The 23355-nt window shown below is 44.8% G+C and overlaps 1 protein-coding gene across 1 annotated transcript in view; it reads left to right on the top strand.

Annotated features, from left to right (window-relative positions):
- Positions 1–23355, top strand: part of LOC126990663 (glutamate--cysteine ligase-like) — a 149849-nt gene that overhangs the window by 21278 nt on the left and 105216 nt on the right. The window contains exon 3 of the mRNA XM_050849340.1: positions 12324–12496. Within this exon, the coding sequence (XP_050705297.1) occupies positions 12324–12496 (173 nt within the window). The remainder of the gene's footprint in view (positions 1–12323; positions 12497–23355) is intronic.

Genomic DNA, 23355 nt, shown 5'->3' on the forward strand with positions numbered 1-23355 from the left:
TTAAGGGCACTTGATGAGCCGACTGCTCGTACTTGTTTTTTTTTAATTAAAGGAGCCGAGCACGGACGGAGTTTCCGTGTCTTCGTACTTTTCTCTGCAGTTACGAACCTCGCTTATTAAGCTCTCGACGTCCGTGCCCTCCAAGGATTCCCCATCACAGTACGCGCTGCCTCCGGTATCAAATATTTTTGATTTTCCATCTGCCACCTTGGTACCGCCGGTGTCAGGGATTGGCACCATGCTCTCTGATGACAATGGGGTTCCTTTGCCAAACTCCGCGAAGAACTCCAGAGAGAGAGAGAGAGAGAGAGAGAGAGAGAGAGAGAGAGAGAGAGAGAGAGAGAGAGAGAGAGAGAGAGAGAGAATTACATAGACTTACATAGATAACCATACCACACAGACCCTAAGGCCCAAACTAGGTGGTTTGTCCTAAACCTAAGTGACAGTTGTTATGCGATCATCATGGCGTTGAAACTGACCTAGTGAACAATTAGATGGAGGAGATAGCGGTCAAGATTATTCTTAACCCCTAGACGACGGATTTCCTACAGTCAGACCTCACCAAGCTACAGGCAGGAGCGGAACAAAAAGTGGCTGCTACAATTCAATATAGAAAAATGTAAAGCCCTGCACCTTTGGAGGGGATATCCAGCACACCAATGTAAACAACGAAAGAAGAGATTCGAAGTGGGATTGGCCCATTAACAGATAATTCGGGCACTTTAAAGCTCGATTATTAACTAAACAAAATAAATCCGTGCATTCTTGTGAAAAGCGCCGAAAAGTTAAAAATCCTCCGTGGTTTAATAATGAAATCAAACTTGCTCTCCAAAAGAGGAACTTGTTATATAGGCAAAAGAAAGCCGATAACTCTACCGAAAATAGTACACGGTACTACGAAACAAGACGACAATTCAAAAGTTTAATAAAACAGACGCATTGGAGGTACGAAGCAAACATTGTGGTAAATTGCAAGTCAGATCCTAAAAGTTTTTTTAGATATATAAACAACAAAAAATGTTTACTTCGTACCTCCGTTTCGCCTGTTTGATTAAACTTTTGACTTGTCGTCTTGGTTCGTAGTACCGTGTACTATTTTCGGTAGAGCAAGTTTGATTTCAATTAAACACGGAGGATTTTAACTTTAATTTATTTTGTTCAGTTAGTAATAGAGCTTTAAAGTCTTGCCAAGATTCTTCGGCGTTGATGTTGGATACTAATTGAAAGTTCGTTAATGACTGTCTTATTCTTTCAAAATCCGCTCTTTTAAAATTGGGAACCAATGCCTTATTCTCTACAATCCTTGTTTGAGCTCTTATGTCGAGACGCACCAGTCTATGATCGCATGATCCGAGGTGTTCGCCAACGCTAACATTGTCAACTAAGTTATCTTGGGCTACTAATACAAGATCAAGAATATTATTATCGTGCGTTGGTTCACTAACCATTTGGCTAAGGCAGTTATTTTCAACGAAGTATAACATCCTGTGCAATTCCCCCTCGGATCCCGTGAGTGTCTGTTAGTCTACCTATATGCGGTAGATTAAAATCGCCCAAAATCAATGCATCACTGTTTCGGAGAGTTCTTTTCAAAACGCTATACATTATTTCATCATGCTCGCGTGATTGGCCTGTAGGCCTGTAAGTGACGGATATGTAGATTTTTTTAATTGATCGGTATTTGTACTCAGGTTCAAGTGTTCTACAGTACTGTCCTCTGGTGTTTTATCAACGGGCTATAAGTTACTTTTGATGTAAAGAGTCACTCCTCCACCTCTACGATTAACTCGATCTTTATTGCAAAATATAAAGTTATCTATATTATATTCAGAAATTAAGTCATTATTAGCGGTGTCAATAAATGTTTCAGTTACGGCAATTACATTAAAGTCTTCTGTTTTAGTTAGGCACTGCAATTCATCGATCTTATTTCTTAAGCTTCGAGCGTTAAAGCTAAGAACCCTTAAATTGTCTTTTGTTATAACTCGAGAAACGGAGTTGTTAGTTGTTTTACGATTTAGTGAAGTGGCGGGCGACAGAGAGAGACGCATACAGGCAGGGATATGAAGTGTGACCTTGAAAGACCAAGGATCGAGAGGTCAGCTCAGGTGAGTCATGGGCTGGGTGTGTTTGTTTGTTTGTTTGGTAATGGTAGCAGCAGCAGCAGCAGCAGCAGCAATAGTAGTAGTAGTAGTAGTAGTAGTAGTAGTAGTAGTAGTAGTAGTAGTAGTAGTAATAGTAGTTGCGTCAATAATAAGAAAATTACCATACCATTATTTCCCCACCTTCTCTCCTCTCCTAATCTACTTAATCCTTTTCCTCCTTCCTTCCTCCTTTTGCTCCTCCTACTCTCTTCCTCTGTTTGCTCTTTCCCCTCCTCCTCCTCCATCTCTTCCTCTACTACTACTACTACTACTACTACCACTACCACTAGTACTACTACTACTATTACCACTACTACTTCTACTACATAAAATAATACCTCCACCCATGTTTATTTTCCCGACGCATAATCATGGAGGGCTCCATAACTTTGAAGTTATTAGCCCCAACTCTGTGCGTTAATGACTGTGGCATCCAACCATATCACTAATACTACCTAGCACTAAATCTATACATAACACCCTATCGTCTATTACGTCTAGATCCCCCTTTCCTTCCCATCTCAAGTCACTCCCTACCCACCCTAATGTCACTCTCCACCACTGTGGCTTTATAGTCCATATTGGAGATGCTGGTGGCTTTTGGGCCAGAGTGTCTGGTGCCCCTGAGACATAGGATGGCCGACCTGAGCAGGGAGAACGAGAGGCGACACCACATCCAGGCGACAACGTGGCTCCTTGGCTGTTGCTTCTTTTCTGAGATCAGTTCCGCGAGTCGTGCGTAAAAGCATCGGGCCCTGGGACCCACCCCGCCGGATGTGGTGAAGACAAAGGGGGTGAAGCTGCCCTGATCCACATGTTAGATTTTTTCACCGTATGCCCTTGTCTTCTCCTGCTCGTTCCTGTGGTGGGCGGCTTCCAGGGGCAGCTCACGGTGACAGGCAGCCATCGGGTCGAATATGCGGATGTCCATGAACGCCCGCTGTTCGCGCACCCAGAATCTGCGGGCAGTTACATCAACCCGTGCCTCCCGTGAGGTATTGGCCGTCCTGTACCGAATGTGTTCGCCGTCCAGTGGAAGCAGTGCCGGCTCGGTAGTGACGTCTTGGCATACCTCCCGGAGCATGCTGGCTGTCAGATCCCTCACTTCATCGTGTCGAATACAGACGAAGCCTCCCTTTTTACATGTCATGGTGTGGTTGACATCATTTGGTGATCCACATACACAGAGATCAGGCAGTCCCTCAATCGGCCAGCCATATCTCAGAGCAACGGCGTCGACAAATTCTTGTTTGTTGAGGCTGAAGCCTTTTGCTCTGATTGGTAATGACGTTAGCCAGTTAGAGGCGCCTGCCTCCTGTCCTGTGTGGATTTGTCTACCCATTTATGTGGACAGGTGGTGTGTTAGACGGTCCAGCTCGTCTTTTTGGGCCTGTTGCCTTTCTTATGAGATTTTTCTTTTAATTTCTCCTATTTCTGTTTGGTCTATCTCGCCCTCTGCCTCCTGAGCGATGATCCTGTTGATGAGTGACCTGGTAAGGCTGATGGAGTTTTGGTTCTCCTTATCAGTCAGCTTCTCAGGGTTGGTGATCCCCATTCCACCCAGTCTTAGAGGAAGTGCTAGCATATCCCTCTCCTTCTCTCCAAAAGCATGAGATTTCACCAGCGTCGGCAAGAATACATTCTTGGGAGGTACTCGGGATGGAAAGGGGGCCTGCATGGAGACTCACCCGGAGAGACCCCCGGGCTTGGCGTCGTAGGGTGGGCGAGGCCACGCACCTCCCGGCGTATGCCCCCATTTGATTGACTGATTGACTTCAAGGTAACTCACGATTTTGTCTTTGATTATGCTCTGGAGTAGCTTACCTACTGCTGCTTAAGTTAAACTAATGGCCCTGTAATTACCCCGTATTTTGTGTCTCCTTTCTTAACAATCGGTATTACGTTAGCTATTTACCAATCCAAAGGGACGATGACTTGTCACAAGGACATATTGAATACGGTTGTGCGAGAGGAGAGTATTTGGCTCCTTGTTTCTTTAACCCTGCGTTAGTCCCCTGTGGTGTTTTGCCACCCCATTTTTTAAGTGCTCGTAATTCCTAGTTGGCAACTTATTTATTTTACTCCTTCCAAGTACTCTTCTGACTCATCGACGGTGTATCACAGGTAGAGTGGCACAGTTGTAGCGCAGTTTTCTTGGGAGGTAGACGTCGCTTTGGTCTTCTGGGGTGTTTAATCACCCCGCCAGACTAACGGAGGTATCTTTTTCTGATTTATGTATTTTGCATATTATGTTAATTTTTTAATGTTGATATTCACTATAGATATTACAAAATCACAAAAACTGGTGTATCCTGTGGGTATTTTCAAAATAAATGTGACCTGAATCGAAGTTTTCGTAGTTTTTCATTAGTTTTATCATAAATTTTGTTGCATTATTTTATATTAATTTCAACCAGCTACAAGTGATTCAAACTGTTCAGCAGGGATTGTAGATATATCCTGAACCAGCAATATGACCATATTTTACATAATGATAACACTATAAACATTTTTGTATTGGGGTATGTAAATACCCAAGGGGACTAACCATGTTTGGAAACACTAGCAGTCAATCCAAGAAGAACTGGCGGATTGGGGGGTGAGAGGTGCGGGTCAGCCCCGCCCCGCACCTTGCCACACACTCTCAACACTTCTCGCTTCCTCTCATATGTCAGCTATTTACTACCTTTAAATGAATTTAATTAAATAATTGGATAATCCAATAAGGTCATATAGCGTTAAGATTGTTTCGTTTTTAAGATAATAACAAATATTTTGTATAAATACCACGACACTTGACAGCGTTGTATTCCAACGTTGTCATTCTACACATCCAGAGCCCAGGTCACTTCTCTCAAGGTCATGGAAGGGTCAGCAGGTGGGCCCATGGGTGGCCCGCTCCCGCCTCTGCCTCTCCTCTCCCTCCCTCTATCTGCCTCTCCACGTCGTTGGCTGCAAAGCCGCGAGAAAGAACTCATTTACAATGTAAACAAGTACTTTTTAGACGAAAAACAACAACAGAGGATTTATCATACCACTCACAAGAGTAACTGCAAGAACAGCGAGAGCCACTAATGTTATTGAAAGAACTATTGAAAGAGTCTGCGCCAAACTGGATCATGAGTGCATGACGAACAGGTCACCAAGACAGCCTGTATTCTCGTCCCCGAAGAAGAGAGAGAGAGAGAGAGAGAGAGAGAGAGAGAGAGAGAGAGAGAGAGAGAGAGAGAGAGAGAGAGAGAGAGAGAGAGAGAGAGAGGAGGAGGAGGAGGAGGAAGAAATGAAGGGAGGCTTATGGTGGTCCACTTAACACCTTGACTCTAATCCCACAATTGGGGACAAGAGATGTGGCAGCGTGGTACAGGAGGAGAGACCCCCGCAGAAACCCCCCCAATCCGCCAGTTCCTCGTGGATTTACTATAACGCAGGGTTGAGAAGCAAATGGTATACATTATCTGGTCCTGGACTTTTATTTGTTTTAAGGGACTGGATAACATTTAAGACTTCATCGGTAGTAATTACGAAGTTAGGCGATGCATGAACGAGATTTACGTTAGTACATAAAAGAGAGCGAGAGATGTGGGTCGGGTGGGGGAATCGGAGCCGAAGGCTGTCCTTACTCCTACACTACAGCTAGCAAAGTCATGTAATATATATATCGTAATATGTATATGAATGTATGACTGTACGTGTGGCGACACTCGGTCGGTGTCGCACAACAGGATGTTTAACAACACGTCGTGCTTTTGGCCGTGGGAAGCTGTGATGAACTGACACTAGGATCAGCAAATGATGACTTTCATCAGCAGTCATCAACCGGAACCCACACCCTTCCGGACGAACCACAAGCAAATAAAACGAACGAACAACGCGAAGACGGAAAGAGAAGACGGGTGACGGGCAGCCGAGCGGTGCTCAGCCGGCACGGGCCCTGTGGTGTGGCTGGGTCTGGTTTCGTGCGAATCGCTTAAAAACACTTAAAAACGGGTAACATAAGTGGTGGTAACGATTTACGGATCTCTCCGAAGTGTTAAATAAGTGTTATCTCTCTCTAATAATATAACATAACATGGACCATTGTGTGTGAGGGCAGAGACAGTGAAGCGTGTAGTTAGCTAGTGTCCTGCTGACGCAGCGCGCGATCTTCCAGCCCCGTGAGCGTCAAGTCAGTACTAAGCGACCCGGTACCGGTACCGGTACCGGGTGCCTAGAAGAATCGATTCAGCCGGCACCCGGTACCGGTACCTGTTGCCGAGCAGAATCTATTCACCCGGCACCCGGGACTGGTACCTGGTGCCGGGAAGACTCATGATCACTCGGCACTGAGCATTGCCGCTAGTACCGGTACCGTTTGCTCGGCGCTCGCCCGTCGCCATGCGGCTTGGGCCCTGTAGAGACGCTTTAAGCCTAATTGAATGTTGTGCTCGCTGCTGAGTCACGGCCTCGCTGACCGTCTCCCCAAGTTCCCACCATTTTGTCCTGCTTTTCGTTTCCATCACAGCTCCCGTTTCCATAATTTTATTATTTGATTTATTTATTGGCGGCTAGTTACTGGATAATTCTTCATGTCCGATTCTTTTTTTAGGTTGCTAATATATTTTGTTATTGTTATTAGACTATGATCGAGTACTTCCATAATATCTATTCATGCTATTTTTTTAACGAAAAAATAAATATTCACTTCATTCAGAGAGAGAGAGAGAGAGAGAGAGAGAGAGAGAGAGAGAGAGAGAGAGAGAGAGAGAGAGAGAGAGAGATTTCTTTACAGGAAATTTATTTGGGAATTTCATCAGAAGTTATTGAGAAAAAAAATACTCCTTTGGATACCGGTACCGGTACTAACAGTACCTGAGTTTTCGGTACTGGTACTACCGGTACTCACATTAACGGTACTTGCCCATCACTACCAATTCCTTGGCTTGGTGTTCCCCGTCTGCCCTTTCTCCCTCCCTCCCCTCGATGCGCGCACCCCAGTGAGTTCCTTACAGGACACTTCTCTTAAATGAATCACCCTCCATTAATTATTGAACCCAAATTTCAGATTTTTGCCACGAAAAAGTCTTGTAATCCGTGCTGGCTGAACTAGTTTGTAACACATCAGTGGGCATTGTAAGTTTCCTCCCCCCGTGTTAATACAAGTAATCATTTAAACCCTTCTGACAGTTCCCCCCTGTCTCCGTCCTCTTCCTGGCCCTGGATAAAAGTAGCCCACAACTGGTTAATAAAAATGTAAAGTCCTGCACATTAGGAGGGGAAATCCAGCATACCAGTACCACATGGGAAACACTCCACTATCCATCACAGAGGCAGAGAAAGACTTGGGACTATACTATGTTACCAGGCTACCAGTTAAGGTGAAATCCGTGTCAGTCGCAGCGGATGGGTTAAGGGGGATTAATATTTGAAGTGGACGCGGCCCTCACTCGCCGCTCTCATCTTCAATCCCCAGGTAAGCCAGCCTCCTGTTATGCATTGATTTACCGCCCCCCCCACCCTCCTTACCCCAGAGAAACATTCTTCCCCCTTCTCTCCAGTGCATTATTCGCTCTTGCTATCATAATGATAAATATTTAGGGGCGAATAATTACCCGCCCCTCACTCGCAACTCTCATCTTCAATCTCCAGGCCCGTGACTTGCCCGGTAGCGCGACTGTCCGGTCCACGCACACACACACTCACTCTCCCCAAAACGCCCTCTTACCCCAATTTATATTTAACATGTAATCGCTTTCTTGTCACTCTTGTGAGCATTCATAGGCTATCCAAGGAAATTTAGGTTAGTGTGTATTTCCCCAAGTTAGTCTAGGAATGTTAACATATCGTCGTTTTATTGTTATCGTGCCCCCGTATGAGCGAACCCTTGTAGGTCCTCACTAAATCAATTTAATTGTAACTCTATGCCGGCCTATACTATTACATAAAATTGTATATCATATGTGCACACTTCAACAAAGTAAACTTCCCTTATAACTATATTATCTTTGTTGTCACTGACCCCCTTATTTAGTTTACGGTTAAGGTAAATCGGCCAGACGACACACAGGAAAACCGTGCTTGGAATCATGTCCTCCTTCCATAAGTGTCCTCGCTACCTCAAGAGTTTTCTCCCGTCTCTCACCCGGCGTGGTTGAGTGTGTAGTCACCAGTCTAGTTTTCAGTTCATTACCTTGTTTTCTCTCCTTTGAGCTGGGGTGTCGACCCTCAGATCTTTGGAGTGGTGGCAGCTCTACCTTCGTTCACACACAATCACGCTTGAGTACTTCAGTCTTAATCAGTCCAAGTATCATCAAATAAACTTGTTCATTCAGTCAAAAAAAAAAGAATGAAGAACGCCCTGTCAGATCCCGGGACATTACAGCAGTAACCATGTTGGTGGTAGTGAGTGTTCTGAGTGCTAATTGGTCCACGGATAGAGAAGAGTCATATCCGTCAGGGTTACTTTATTCACAAAAACACAGAGGTCATTAAGTTAAGCACAACACATATAATAGGTGTTTGTTTGTGTATGCGTTTGTGTAGATGTAGTGTAGTTTATATAACATTTATGAGTCGGTGTATATGTGGAACAATATGTATGAGTTTACAATAGGAGGACGAGGACAGACAGTGGAAGATAAACGAGTGACAAGGAAATAAACAATGAACACGGGAAGACGAAACACGGGCACAGGGAGCGCAACGAAAATATTGCACAGAAATGCACTTAATGAGTCTGCGCTGCAGCGCCACATTTTCTTGGGTCACCGGGAAAGCAGAGCACACGGCTTTCAGCGGTGGCTGCTACACCCAGAGATCGATGATAATGAGCATGCACTTGCTCGTGTCGGGAGGGTACCGGTTGTCGAAAGCGAGTCCAGCTCGTGATCAGGCCGTGGTGAATTACACACACACACACACACACACACACACACACACACACACACACACACACACACACATACACACCAACACCGGAGAGTAGTTCAGCATGCTCTCTAAAGACAGATCCTCTCTTTATCCACACCACACTACATTCACACAACATATACACCTTTTCCCAAAATTAAAATTTCAAAATGGCGCACCTACACCAAGCCTCAGGTCCCCGCCTGGGGGACCACAAATTCCCCAGGAGGACTCCCTTCTGGCTGCCGACCCGAGAGGTGTCTTGATAACTCCTCGAACCTCTTTCTTCTCAATTTCTGCAACATTCGCGGTCTTCGCTCTAATTTTCATTCTGTGGAACATCATCTCTCCTCCTCTAAACCTCACCTTCTCTTCCTTACCGAAACACAGGTTTCTGAGGTTACTGACAGCAATCTCTACTCTGTTCCCTCCTACTATCTCTATCCTAAATTTCAATCCAAAGCTGGATGTTGCGCCTACGTGCGCAACGACATCACTTGCTCTCGTGCCCACGACCTTGACTCTTCTGAATTTTCCACCATCTGGCTAAGACTTCATTGTCATTCTATTACTAAATACATCTGTGCTGTTTATCTCTCACCTAACTCTACCAATTATGTAAAATTCTTTGATTATTTGAATTCTAAAGTGGAGCACATTTTGACCCACTCTCCCTTCGCTGAAATCTCCATCCTAGGAGATTTCAATGTTCACCACCAGCTTCGGCTTTCATCCTCTTTCACTGACCATCCTGGTGAACAAGCCTACAACTTTGCTATCCTCAACGACCTAGAGCAGTTGGTCCAGCACCCTACACGTATTCCCGACCGTCTTGGAGACCGGCCCAACATTCTAGACTTCTTCCTTACCTCAAACCCTTCTGCTTATTCTGTCAAACTGTTCTCTCCGTTGGGCTCCTCAGATCACAATCTTATTTCTGCATCCTGTCCTATCGCTCCTGTACACCCTCTGGACCCACCGAAGAGGTGATGCTTCTGGCATTTTGCTTCAGCTCGGTGGGACGACCTGAGGATGTACTTTTCCGATTTCCCGTGGAATGATTATTGCTTCCAGGATAGAGACCACTATGTGTGTGATCAGCGCATCACAGTGGTGATTGTCTCTGGAATAGAGGCATACATTCCTCGTTCTTTCTCTACTCCTCACGCTAAAAAGCCTTGGTTTAATCACGCTTGTTCTCGTGCTGTCAAAAGGTACCAGAGCCTTCAAACTAATGCTAATTATGAACTTTACATTTCTGCCCGAAATCGTGCCAAATCTATTCTCCGAATAACCAAAAATTCTTTCATTAATAGAAAATGCCAAAACCTTGCTTTCTCTAACTCTTCCCGTGACTTCTGGCATCTAGCCAAAAACATCTCCCCCAGCTTCACTTCTTCATCTTTCCCTCCATTCCTCAGTCCTGATGGCAACACTGCCGTCTCATCTATCTCTAAGGCTGAACTCTTCTCTCAAACTTTTTTCTAAAAACTCCACTCTGGACGATTCTGGGCATATTCCTCCTACTTATCCCCCCTCTGACTCCTTTATGCCTGTTATAAAGATTCTTCAAAATGATGTTTTCTATGGCCTCTCTGACCTCAATCCTCAGAAGGCTTATGGACCTGATGGAGTGCCTCCTATTGTCCTTAAAAACTGTGCCTCCGTGCTGTCACTCTGCCTGGTCAAACTCTTTCGCCTCTGCCTGTCAACATCTACCTTTCCTTCTTGCTGGAAGTATGCCTTCATACAGCCTGTGCCTAAGAAGTGTGACCGCTCCAATCTCTCAAACTACCGTCCTATAGCTTTACTTTCTTGTCTATCTAAGGCTTTTCAATCAATCCTTAACCGGAAGATTCAAATGCACCTTTCCACTTCTGACCTTCTATCTGATCGCCGGTATGGGTTCCGCAAGGGGCGTTCTACTGGTGATCTCCTAGCCTTCTTAACTGACTCTTGGTCATCCTCTCTTAGCCGTTTCGGTGAAACTTTTGCTATTGCGCTGGACATATCAAAAGCTTTTGATAGGGTCTGGCACAAATCTTTGCTTTCCAAACTACTCTCCTACGGTTTTTATCCTTCTCTCTGTACCGTTATCTCCAGTTTCCTTTCTGACCGTTCTATTTCTGCCGTGGTAGACGGTCACTGTTCTTCCCCTAAATCTATTAACAGTGGTGTCCCACAGGGTTCTGTCCTATCTCCCACTCTTTTTCTGTTGTTCATTGATGATCTTCTTTCCAAAACGAACTGTCCTATCCATTCCTACGCCGATGATTCCACTCTGCATTACTCAACTTCTTTTAATAGAAGACCCACCCTACAGGAACTTAACGACTCAAGGCTGGAGGCTGCAAAACGCTTAGCCTCAGACCTTACTGTTATTTCCGATTGGGGCAAGAAGAACCTGGTGTCCTTCAACGCCTCAAAAACACAGTTTCTCCACCTATCCACTCGACACAATCTTCCAAACAACTATCCCCTATTCTTTGACAACACCCAGCTAACACCTTCCTCAACACTAAAAATCCTCGGTCTATCCTTAACTCAAAATCTCAACTGGAAACTTCATATCTCATCTCTTACTAAATCAGCTTCCTCGAGGCTGGGCGTTCTGTACCGTCTCCGCCAGCTCTTCTCCCCTGCACAGTTGCTGTCCATATACAGGGGCCTTGTCCGCCCCCGTATGGAGTATGCATCTCATGTGTGGGGGGGCTCCACTCACACAGCTCTTCTGGACAGAGTGGAGGCTAAGGCTTTTCGTCTCATCAGCTCTCCTCCTCCTACTGATAGTCTTCTACCTCTTAAATTCCGCCGCAGTGTTGCCTCTCTTTCTATCTTCTATCGATATTTCCACGCTGACTGCTCTTCTGAACTTGCTAACTGCATGCCTCCCCCCCTCCCGCGGCCCCGCTGCACTCGACTTTCTACTCATGCTCATCCCTATACTGTCCAAACCCCTTATGCAAGAGTTAACCAGCATCTTCACTCTTTCATCCCTTACGCTGGTAAACTCTGGAACAATCTTCCTTCATCTGTATTTCCTCCTGCCTACGACTTGAACTCTTTCAAGAGGAGGGTATCAGGACACCTCTCCTCCCGTGTTTGATCTTGCTTTCGGCCACCTCTTTTGTTTCTTTTTTAGGAGCAGCGAGTAGCGGGCTTTTTTTTATTATTGCTTTCTTTTTTTGTGTGTGCCCTTGAGCTGCCTCCTTTGTTGTAAAAAAAAAAAAAAAAAAACTCCCCCTCCCTTTTCTCCCCCAAACACAAGAGTCTTAACTGCCCTATCTTTCCTAGGTTGGGCTGCCCTGACTTCACCTTCCCGCCCACCTGGCCAGACCCCAACAATGGGGCCTCATGCTCCCTCTTCTTCCCCGACGCGGCGATCACACAGGGTCATCCGCGATCCAAAACAGTGACGAGGAACCTTCGGGAGAGGCGGAAAGAAAAAATTACAATAAATGTCCCCAGTAAGGCCTTTTGTCATGAGTGAATACATAGCATAAAGGCACAAGACAAAGAGTGGCATAGTTTATCGTTCGCATAGATTGTTTGCTTGCCAACTGACTACATAGCTCGTAAAACACTTGGGTTACCTGGATAGGCAGGTAACAATGAGAAGGCTAATTGATTAATTATCTTTGATAATTATATAATTAAAAGGGTCATAGGTGCATGACCATTAGACTATCACTAAGGACTCTTTTGTCTCTTTTATTTTCATTGTTTGATTGATGAAAGACAGTTAGCCTATGATAAGTTGAGTCTTAAATAAGCCTTAGCCTGATGGCCCATTTAACTCTCTCTCTCTCTCTCTCTCTCTCTCTCTCTCTCTCTCTCTCTCTCTCTCTCTCTCTCTCTCTCTCTCGTGGTGGATGGACAAAGGGTGTTAACGATCATTACACTGCGGCTGAGGATCTTGAGAATGGAGGAAAATCAGTCGTGGTGTGTCTGTAAAAAGACCAGGTCAAGAGAGAGTTCATATCCTCCGGGGAAATAATTATCTACTTCCGCTTTACATAAATATAAAAATGTAGCTCAATAAAACTTAAAAGTAAATAGAAATTACAACAAAAACTCATTGAAATAATAATCCAATCCTAGTTTGAAACAATAACCATATACACGAAAAAATGTGTATAAAGATATATGATCCTGTAATTGACATCCACCGTTTTTTTACGCTGCAAAAATAAATAAGGACCACAAAGTAAGTTTTTAAATTCATTAAGAAAGAACATTCAGATCCATTGAAATTTTGGATCAAAATAATCTAGGGACAGGTTTATAAGGAAGAATTGCAACAACTTACCTCGGCAAGATAAAAAAAAAAAATAATTACTTAGGCCTTTACCTAGATGATGAAGGTCTACTAATATGCCGAGGTAGGATCCAAAATACAGACCTCCCATACTCTGCCTGCCATCCTGTATTAATCCCAAAACACTATTATTTCACCCAATTAATAATAGAGGAAGTCCATAAAAGTACTCTACACGGAATGAGGGCTGACATTTAAGGAAACAATATTGGATACCCCAGCGCAGGCAGGCAGTAAAACGCTACCTCAAATCTTGTCAAGCATGCAAGCGTTAGGAACTTACGAGGGGCGGCCTGTCAAATACCCAGGGCCTCCTCAGCTTCCCTCTGACAGGAGGAAATCACTCCGACCCTTTGAGGTAACTGGGGTGGATTATACTGGGGCCATTATTATAACTGGAGGTCACTTTCCCCCGAGTACATTGTACATATGTTTATTTACTTGTGCCTCCACAAAGGCGGTACATTTGGAACTAGCTGAAGACTTTAGCGCCGAAACATTTATGCAACTATTCCGGCGATTTGCAGCTGTGCGATCAAGTCCAAGATGGTACAAAATGAGTGATAACACCACTAATTTTGTAGGAAGCTCCCATTTCTTATTAGAGATTATGAACCACCTTTTGAACCACCCTCTAGTAAAACAATCATTGGAGGCAAGATATTGTGTTTGGACTTTCATAATTCCTCAAGCACCTTGGCTAAATGGGTTCACAGAAAGAATAATAGGCTTAGGAAAGAATTGCCGAAGAAAGACTCCACCGGACAGAATTAACCCCAGGAAGAGTTAAGAACTATAATAACTGAGATCGAAAATAGGGTTAATAATCGCCCCTTGGCTTACATAGATGATTCCTCCATAAATTTAGAAGCTCTGACTCCATCATATTTAATCACTGGAAGGAGAGTTGAAGCCCTTCCATCCTTAGATATCAGTGCAGGGGTCAGTGATCCCACCAAGGAGACTTGGATCCCACCGAAAATGATCCTGCGCAACATCTCAGAGCTAGCTACCAAAATTTGCTTCAGATTTTGGAAACTTGGGATAAACATTGGAGCTATGATCATCTACTGAGTTTGAAGGAGAGGTTTTATAGTGCTCAAACAACAGACACCTACTGTTCACTGAAAGTGGGGGATACAGTCTTGATGAAGGGTGACACGCTTCGTTCCCAGTGGTCACTCAGAAAAATTGTCTCCTTGCGAGCCGATGGGGATAGGGTTGTGGGGTCAGTGGAGCTGCTGGTTAAGGGTCAACGGTGTCTAAGATCAATTAATAATCTCATCCCCCTGGAACTGTCTGAAAGACTAGAGGACCAACCCCCGCATGCGTCTTGTGAAACCAGCGAGGGGACGTTCAAGCCTCAGAGATCATCGGCTCTGTGGTCTACACCTTTTCACCTTCAAATTTAAAAAGTTGAATTTCAAATTAAAAAAAAGTTGAAATTCATATTTAAAAAAGTTGAATTTCAAATTAAAAAAGGGGAATTTCAAATTAAAGAAGTTGAATTTCAAATTAAAAAAGTTGAAATTCAAATTTAAAAAGTTGAAATTCAAATTCAAATAAGTTGAATTTCAAATTTAAAAAGTTGAAATTCAAGTTTAAAAAGTTGAATTTCAAATTTAAAAAGTTGAATTTCAAATTTAAAAAGTTGAATTTCAAATTAAAAAAGTTGAATTTCAAATTACTAGATGAAGTGCAAGTCATAGAAAGAGAGATATGTGCATACATACATACATAAATTCATACATCCACAAACTTATCAAATATATATATATATATATATATATATATATATATATATATATATATATATATATATATATATATATATATATATATATATGTGTGTGTGTGAAAAAAATCTGCGTGAGCGGCGTGGATCGAACTCGCGTCCCCTAATTTAGAAACCCTAAGCTCTACCACTAAGCCATCGGGCAATGTGTGTGTGTGTGTGTGTGTGTGTGTGTGTGTGTAGAGGGGATGTGTGGTATGAGTGCTTGTGGAATGAGTGCTTGTGGAATAAGTATTTGTGGAATGAGTGCTTGTGAAATGAGTGCATGTGGAATAAGTATTTGTAGAATGAGGATTTGTGGAATGAGTGCGTGTGGAATAAGTATTTTTGGAATGAGTGCTTGTGGAAGGAGTGCATGTAGAATAAGTATTTGTGGAATGAGTGTTTGTGGAATGAGTGCGTGTGGAATACGTATTTGTGGAATGAAGGTTTGTGGAATGAGTGCGAGGGGAGTGAATATTTGTCGAATGAGTCTTTAAGGAATTAGTGCTTGTGGAATGAGTGTTTGTGGTATAAGTGAGTGTGGAATGAGTCCTTGTCGAATGAGTGCGTGTGGAATGAATAATTGTGGAATGAGTGCGTGTGGAGTGAGTCTTCGAGGAATGAGTGCGTGTGAAACGAGTGTTTGTGGAATGAGTGCGTGTGGAATGAGTGTGTGTGGAATGAGTGTTTGTGGAATGAGGGTTTGTGGAATGAGTGCGTGAAATGAGTTTTTGTGGAATGACTGTTAGTGGAATGATTGCGTGTGAAACGAGTGTTTGTGGAATGAGTGCGTGCGGAATGAGTGTGTGTGGAATGAGTGTTTGTGGAATGAGTGTTAGTGGAATGAGTGCGTGTGAAACGAGTGTTTGTGGAATGAGTGCGTGTGGAATGAGTGTGTGTGAAATGAGTGTTTGTGGAATGAGTGTTAGTGGAATGAGTGCGTGTGAAACGAGTGTTTGTGGAATGAGTGTATGTGGAATGAGTGTGTGTGGAATGAGTGTTTATGGAATGAGTGCGTGTGGAATGAGTGTGTGTGAAATGAGTGTTTGTGGAATGAGTGTTAGTGGAATGAATGAGTGTGGAGTAAGGGGGTCTGGAATGAGTCCTTGGAATGAGGGAATGTGGAATGAGTGAGACAAAGAAAACAAAATAACTACAGAGTTCCCATTCAATTTTATAATTTCCATCCCTGTCTACCGCCCCAAATACTTTATTGTAGAAGACAAGAGATTGGTTAGGCATGACCTATCTTTCGTGAACCCATGCTGCGAGTCGTGAATTAAGCTATGTTTCTCTAGATGCTCCCGAATGTTGCTGGCTATTATGGACTCCAGCATCTTGCCTATAGCCGATGTTAAGCTAATTGGGCGATAGTTTAAAGCAACTGACCTGTCCCCCTTTTTGAAAATCGGCGTCACATTAGCTAATTTCCATAGGCTCGGCACATAGTCAGTATTTACCGACATCTTAAAGATGTCGGTTAGTGGGTCACTGAGTACATCACCTAATTCCTTTAATACCCTCGGCAATATCCCGTCAGGACCTGGCGACTTGTTCTTCTTAAGCTTATCTATCTCATCCTGAACTACTTGCCTAGCAATGATTATATCCCTCAATTTATCGCCATCCCCGCCCTCGTACACCTGAACCCTTTCCGGTATAGTCGTTCGATCCTCCTGTGTGAATACTGAAAGGAAGAAATCGTTCAACAATGTGCTCATATTTTCGTAATTTTATACTAGCTCCCCTGTGTTTGTTTTCAGCGGTCCAATTTTCTCCTGCGTTTTTGTTCTACACATCTGAAAGAAGCCCTTAGGATCACTTTTCGCCTTATTTGCTACTTTGATCTCATAGTTCCTTTTTGCTATCCTGGTGTTTTTCTTAACTAATCTAGATAGTTAGACGTACCGGTCCCTGAGATGTGTTTCACCATTCTTTATTTTCTGATAAATTGCTTTTTTTAACCTTATCTCGTGTTTTAGTCCACGAGTCATCCACTTAGGGTCATTGCTTTCTTTTCTAAGTGTTCGCTGTGGTATATGCTGTCTTTGCCCCTCTACTATTACTCTAACTAAATTATTGTAAGACATTTCTACCTGGTTCTCCTGGCTCTCCAGTCCGCAGTTCTGGCCCTCATGAATCCCTAAATTATCCCAGTTTGCCCCTTCAAGATGTCTTCGAAGCCCCTCGTAATTTGCTCTTCTAAAATCTGGCACTAACACTGGGTTTGGTTCGTGGGTTACCGCCCAGTCTAAGATAAAACGAACCGTTCTGTGGTCACTATTTCCTAACTCTCCGCTTCAAGAAAACCCTCGGCTTCCAGGTCACCCACTAGGTCTTCCCAGTCTATATTCCTATAATTAAAGTCCCCCATTACGCAGACATTTCTACTCCTACTCGCCCTGCCAATCTCCTGTAGTAATATACTCGCGTCCTGCCTGTTAAGGTTGGGTGGCCTGTACAGAACTCGTAGAGTTAGTTTTTTTTTCCCTTTGTAAACGTCCACCCAAACTGATTCTGAATCCATGTTAGTTTTGCCTGAATTGTTAACTGAACATTTAAGTGAGTCTTTAATATATAGCGCAACTCCACCTTCCTTTCTGCCCCTTCTGTCTTTGTGAAACATCTGATAACTCGTTATTTCAAATTCTGATCTAAAATTTATATTGGCAGTGTCTATCCATGTCTCAGTGATCGCTATCTGTAAGGCGTTAGCTTTGCCTGTGTTGTCTCCGGGATTCCCCTCTTTCCGATGGGGCCATTGACAAGTCCGCCGCAGCTTTTCACCGCTACGCCCCTCCCTCGTCAGATGGGGCTCTGCGGCGGGAGACCTTTTGCGCTCTGCCGGAGACGACTCTCTTCTCAGCACTCATCAGCGCGGTGATTCGGTTTGCCTTCGCCGTTAAGCTTGGCACTGATATCGGTTTTTGTGTCCTCCTACCTTTATTTTCTCACCTAGGTGAATAATATTTTTACACAATGTGTATAAATATGCAGTGCTTCTATACCAGTAATATGGTAAAGAAAGCTGCCTAGTTTTTGTGCAGTGTGTTATGTTTGGAATTGACGAAAGACATTCAAAATTACGTAATAACTTCAAAACTATGAATAGTATGGCAATTTCATTTTGATCACAGATAATATACACAATAAAATACCTATGCTACTATTTTCGTACACCTAGCTGAAGTTACAACAAATTTATTACACCGCAAAATGTTACCTTTTTATTTCGTCAAAAATTCGAGTTTTATAAATTTGTCATAAATTTATTTGAGGAAATTAATGCGTGATAATAGTGCGTTTACTAAACACGAGGGTGGTGATCATTTTGATACTTGAATTTCTAAAATTGGTCAATTAAACATTATGTGTGGCAAAAACAAGTTTTGAGAATAACGCATTTTTGTGTGAACATCTTCAATACCCCATAACAATCACTCCAACATGAACCAAATCCAAATATTTACTTATATAACTCTTCGGCCATTCCTGGAAGGTTGGTAGTGGTTGTTTAGGTAGTTCAGGCCATGTTTACATCACGTTTATGTCACCTGTATAGCCCCTACGGAAGGTGAGTTCTCCTTTGCCTGGTAGACCTCTAAAGAAACCAAGGCTCCTGGTCCCGTGTTATAATCATATTAGGTTATATAACATATTTTTGATATATTATATATATCTAAAATGAAAATAACATATTCACTGGGTCTCAGTGGAGCCCACCCCACCTCATTGTTGCCAGGACAGTTTGTTTAGAAATTACCAGGCTGGTAATCAGGGCCAGGTGTTGTCTTGCTTTTCTTCTTTGACTTCTTTACTCCTTTCCGTGGCGTATATGCTGTGAACGCTCTGACACCCTCCTGGGAGAGTGGTTGATGCGTATCGTCACATTTCTTCCACCTTTTCAATATATTCTGGCGGCCTGCTTCACTTTTCGACTTTCTTTTTGCACTCGTACGTGGCATTGTCACTTACTATAGTCGGTACGACAAAACAAACGCACAAAAGTCATCACCATGGAAGATAGAGAATGACGTGAAAAGAGTACGCACACCCATTCACGTCTTATTTCACGCACTGAGCCCAAGGCCATGCGGCACGCCAACTGCTCCCACTCTTCACCAGACAGACCCAAAGTATCGTACACCGCTATCAACCAGAAAAATTCCGAAAAAAACAGAAAAAACGAAAGAAATACAAGGAAAACAAAGCTTAGTGGATAAGAGGGCGTGTCCGCAGCGAAGGCATTTAAATGTTCAGCCATTTAAATCCGCTTTACGCGGCGTTATGCGCCTGGCAACCAGTCACCCTGGTTGGGTGAAGAGTGACGACGCCATACACGAAGTTTGAAAATTTCGACAATTTTCACCCAAATTGCCGGGGCTTCGCCTCCTGCTCCCATCTCTCTCAGATGGCTGGAGGGTTGGTTGCAGTGCGGCGATGCGTGTTATTTTTCGCCGCTTCCCGGTCGTTCCTGGTTTTCGGAGCTTCGCTACATCCTCCTACAACTGTCGGTTGGCCGGAGTGAAGGACTCAGTGCGGCGATGCGTGGCTCTTTCGCCGCTCCTCTTCGGCCGTCCCTGGCTTCCGGAGCTTCGCTACTTCCTCCCACCTCTGTCTGTCGGCCATAGTGAAGGACTCAGTGCGGCGGTGCGTGGCTCTTTTGCCGCTCCTCCTCAGCCGTTCCTGGCTTCCGGAGCTTCGCTACTTCCTCCCACTTCTGTCGGTTGGTCGGAGTGAGGGGCACAGTGCAGTGATGCGTGGCTCTTTTGCCGCTCCTCCTCGGCCGTTCATGGCTTTCCGGAGCTTCGCTACTTCCTCCCACCTCTGTCGGTTGGTCGGAGTGAAGGGCACAGTGCGGCGATGCGTGGCTCTTTCGCCGCTTCTCCTCGGCCGTTCCCGGCTTCCGGAGCTTTGCTACTTCCTCCCACCTCTGTCGGTTGACCGTAGTGAAGGACATAGACTCATCTTCCGTTCCCGGCCTCCATACCATCGCCTCCTTCTCCCTCCTCTGTCGGGTGGTCGTTGTGAGGAATATGCGGCGATGAGTGGCTCTTTCGCCCCTCCTCCGTGTTTTTTTCGTGGCTTCCGTGCCGTTACGACCACCTCCACCCATCCCTGTTGCATAGTCGGAGTCACGGGAGGAGGGTGGCCACTCGTGGCAATTTTGTCGAGCCTCCTAGGCTTTTCTTTAGTGACCTGGGAGCTTCGTCGCTACGTCCCTTCTTCTTCGGATGGTCGGAGTTGGGGACAATGTGGTGTTTCGCGGTTCTTTCGCTGCTCCCCTTCAGCTTTTCTGGCTTCTGGAGGTTCGCTGCCGCCTCCCTTTTCGGCTTGCTGGTCGCAGTGACGGAGGGAGGGTGGTTTTTCAGGGCACTTTTACTACGCTTCCTCGGCCGTTCGCTCCTTTCAGAGGTTCGCCGACACCACCTCGGTCGTGAGGGAGATGCGCGAAGTTTTATAGTCCCTTCGCCGTTCCGCCCCTTCCGCCCTCCCCTCCCTTTCTCCCTGCTCCTTTCACTTGGTGAAAGTGGACGAGTCGGGTTTTTGGCTTTTAGCGTTACGGAACTCCCTACCTTTCCTCTCTGTCTGTTGGCCGGAGTGAGTAAGGGAGTGCGACGAGTCACGGCTCATTCGCTGAAAATGCGACGATTCGTGCCTCTTTCACTGGGAGTGATACATGTGGATCGCTCGCCACCTCCGCCCCCCCCCCCCTCCCACCCCGCTTTCTCTTTTCGCTATCTGAAGGTACGGCGGCGGGGTTCAGTAACCCGTGGGTATTGGAGCCTTGCCGCCACCTTCTTTTTTTGTTCGCTGGTCGACGTGAGAGATAGAGTGCGGCGTTTTTGTAGCGTTTTTTCGCCGCTCCCTTTCGACGAAGGACTGAGTCTTTTCGTCTTGCCTGGAAGAGTAGGGTGACACTTTGTTTCACCTCTTCCTTTTCTTCGCCCCTCCTGCCCCTTTCATCTATCTTTCGTAGTGGCTAGCCATGGTGGCTAGTAGGGTCTGGGTTGGCGTTGCGTAGCTTTTGGAGCTTCGCCACCACCTACCTTTTCTGTCTGCTTTTTGGTGCGAGGGATGAAGCACGACTATTCATAGTTCTCTTGCCGCCCAGCTTGCCCTCTTGCGGCTAAGGATGGGGCGTTTCACTGATAGTGGAGACAGAGGAGTGATGCTTTTGTTTCACCCCTTCCGTTTCATGGTCATGACTTCCTTCTTCTGGCTAGTCAAAATCTTCTCCGTGTAGCGCAGGGCTACTCGGCGACCTTCTAGTTCTTTGGTCACAAGCTCTGGCCCTTGCACGCCCTGTGCTTCTAGAATGGCTTTTTCAGCCGGAGGAGAGTGCGGTTCGCTACGTCTGGCTAGAGCCCTTCTTCCCGTGGGAGGCGTTCCTCGTCTAGCTCAGGAGGGCAGTTGCTGACCTTGAAAAGGGCTCCTTGTAAAGGAGGTCCTCTGACATAAACTCCATTTTCCTCGTGACCCTGACTGATCCACTCAGTTTTGGTTGGGGTTCAGATCTGATTCGACGTTCGGTTCTCCTCCTCCTAAGCCATTCGCGGCTTCTGGAGCCTCGCTCCGTTCTCCCCTCTCTGTGGACTGGTCGGGGAACGGATAGAGGGCGGGAATTCGTCGCTCTTGCAGCGCCTCCCAGGCCTTCCATGGCTTCTGAAGCCTAACTGTACTACCTCCCGTCTTGTCTCTTGTTCGGAGTGACGAATGCAGTGATGTGATTTAGAATGCTTTCGCCGCTCCTCACCCGTTCCTGGCTTAAACGGGGCTTCGCCTCCTCCTTTCACCTCTGTCTGTTGGTTGGAGTAATGGATGCAGTGCGGCGATGCGTGGCCCTTCCGCCTCTCCCCGGCGTTTCTGGGATGAGGCGTTTGTTTTTCGGCTCACTTTTGTTTCGCCTGTTCTTCTTTGAACTTATGGGCGTCTTGAATAGTTGTCTTCCCTCTCCCCTCGGGGATAGGGGGCTTCTTGCCTCTCCGCCAAGTGGTAGTTAGCAAATGCACTACGGCTTTGAGATATGAAAAGCCTAATTTTGGGTCCACGAAAGAGCTAGTACACGGCCTTCGGCCTCCCACCATTTCTTCCCCACCAAGTTCTAAGCCTCCAGTCACCGGGGTAGTTCTCCTATACGATAGAAATGAGCTGGCGGGGTGTGTGCGAGGGGGTCCGTGGGATGGCGCGGAGCTGCCAGATGTGTTCCTTCCTGCTTCGTTGGGTTCGAAATTTCTAGTGCAGCCTGGATTCGTTATATCCAGATGTAGGATAATGTTGCCGGTTTCATCCAGGGTTGTCCTGGAGCTCGATCAAATCCTCTATCGCTAACAAGTGCACTAGCTTTTTCGTGGACCCAAAAATAGGCTTTTCGTACCTCAAAGCCGTCATTCTGTACCTAAATTCAGGCATCGCTGTGTTGAGCCCCAAGGCCTTACGCGCCTGCCAGACATGTGGCGCATTTTAATGGCGGTCTTATTCAGTTAAATACCTAGCTTTCAAACGCTCAGTCAGCTGAGTCAGTTGTATATTTTACACCCAAACATTATAAACCGCATTCCTGTAAAAAGATACTTTTTATTAACTTCTAAGCAATAGAAGTCTCTTAGTTTTCATGGGATCTTCATTCTGTAAAAAGCATTTTGATGAGAAAACACTAATCTAAAATTTTACTTCAACAGAATTTTGTATTTCGAAGCCGAAAAAAATTCTGGAGTCCATATTTTCGAAATGACATGCAATTTGAGGATCACAATAAAAGACATAGAGATTTAAGACATTTAAAAAATATGTTTTCAACTATTTTTTGATTTTGTTTTATAGTAAGGAATAGGTACACAAATTTTGAGAATATTTAGAGCATTAGTGTCCGAGATCTATTCAATAAAAAAATGGCCCCCTCACCAAAATTATTATTTTTTTTTCAAACATTTGAAATATACTTTGCACAATCATTTACGAGAGTATGACTGCAATTTAATGCATTATATCATTTTTCGATATTTTGACCCAGCCTACTACACCAGTATTATTTAGTTGTCGACGTGGCACTTGCCGACATGCCAAACATTGTTGATCTGAGAGACGGTGAACACACAGCCGGTCTTTTGCTTGCTAGACTTCAGACATAAAACATCTCCGCAAATATTCGAAATCTCATTATTTGAGAAACACCCGCGTCAAACCATGGCTGCGGGCATCACAAATACCCAGACCAAGTCCACTCACTC

Source organism: Eriocheir sinensis, unplaced genomic scaffold (assembly GCF_024679095.1).
Source record: "Eriocheir sinensis breed Jianghai 21 unplaced genomic scaffold, ASM2467909v1 Scaffold188, whole genome shotgun sequence".
Lineage (NCBI taxonomy): Eukaryota > Metazoa > Arthropoda > Malacostraca > Decapoda > Varunidae > Eriocheir > Eriocheir sinensis.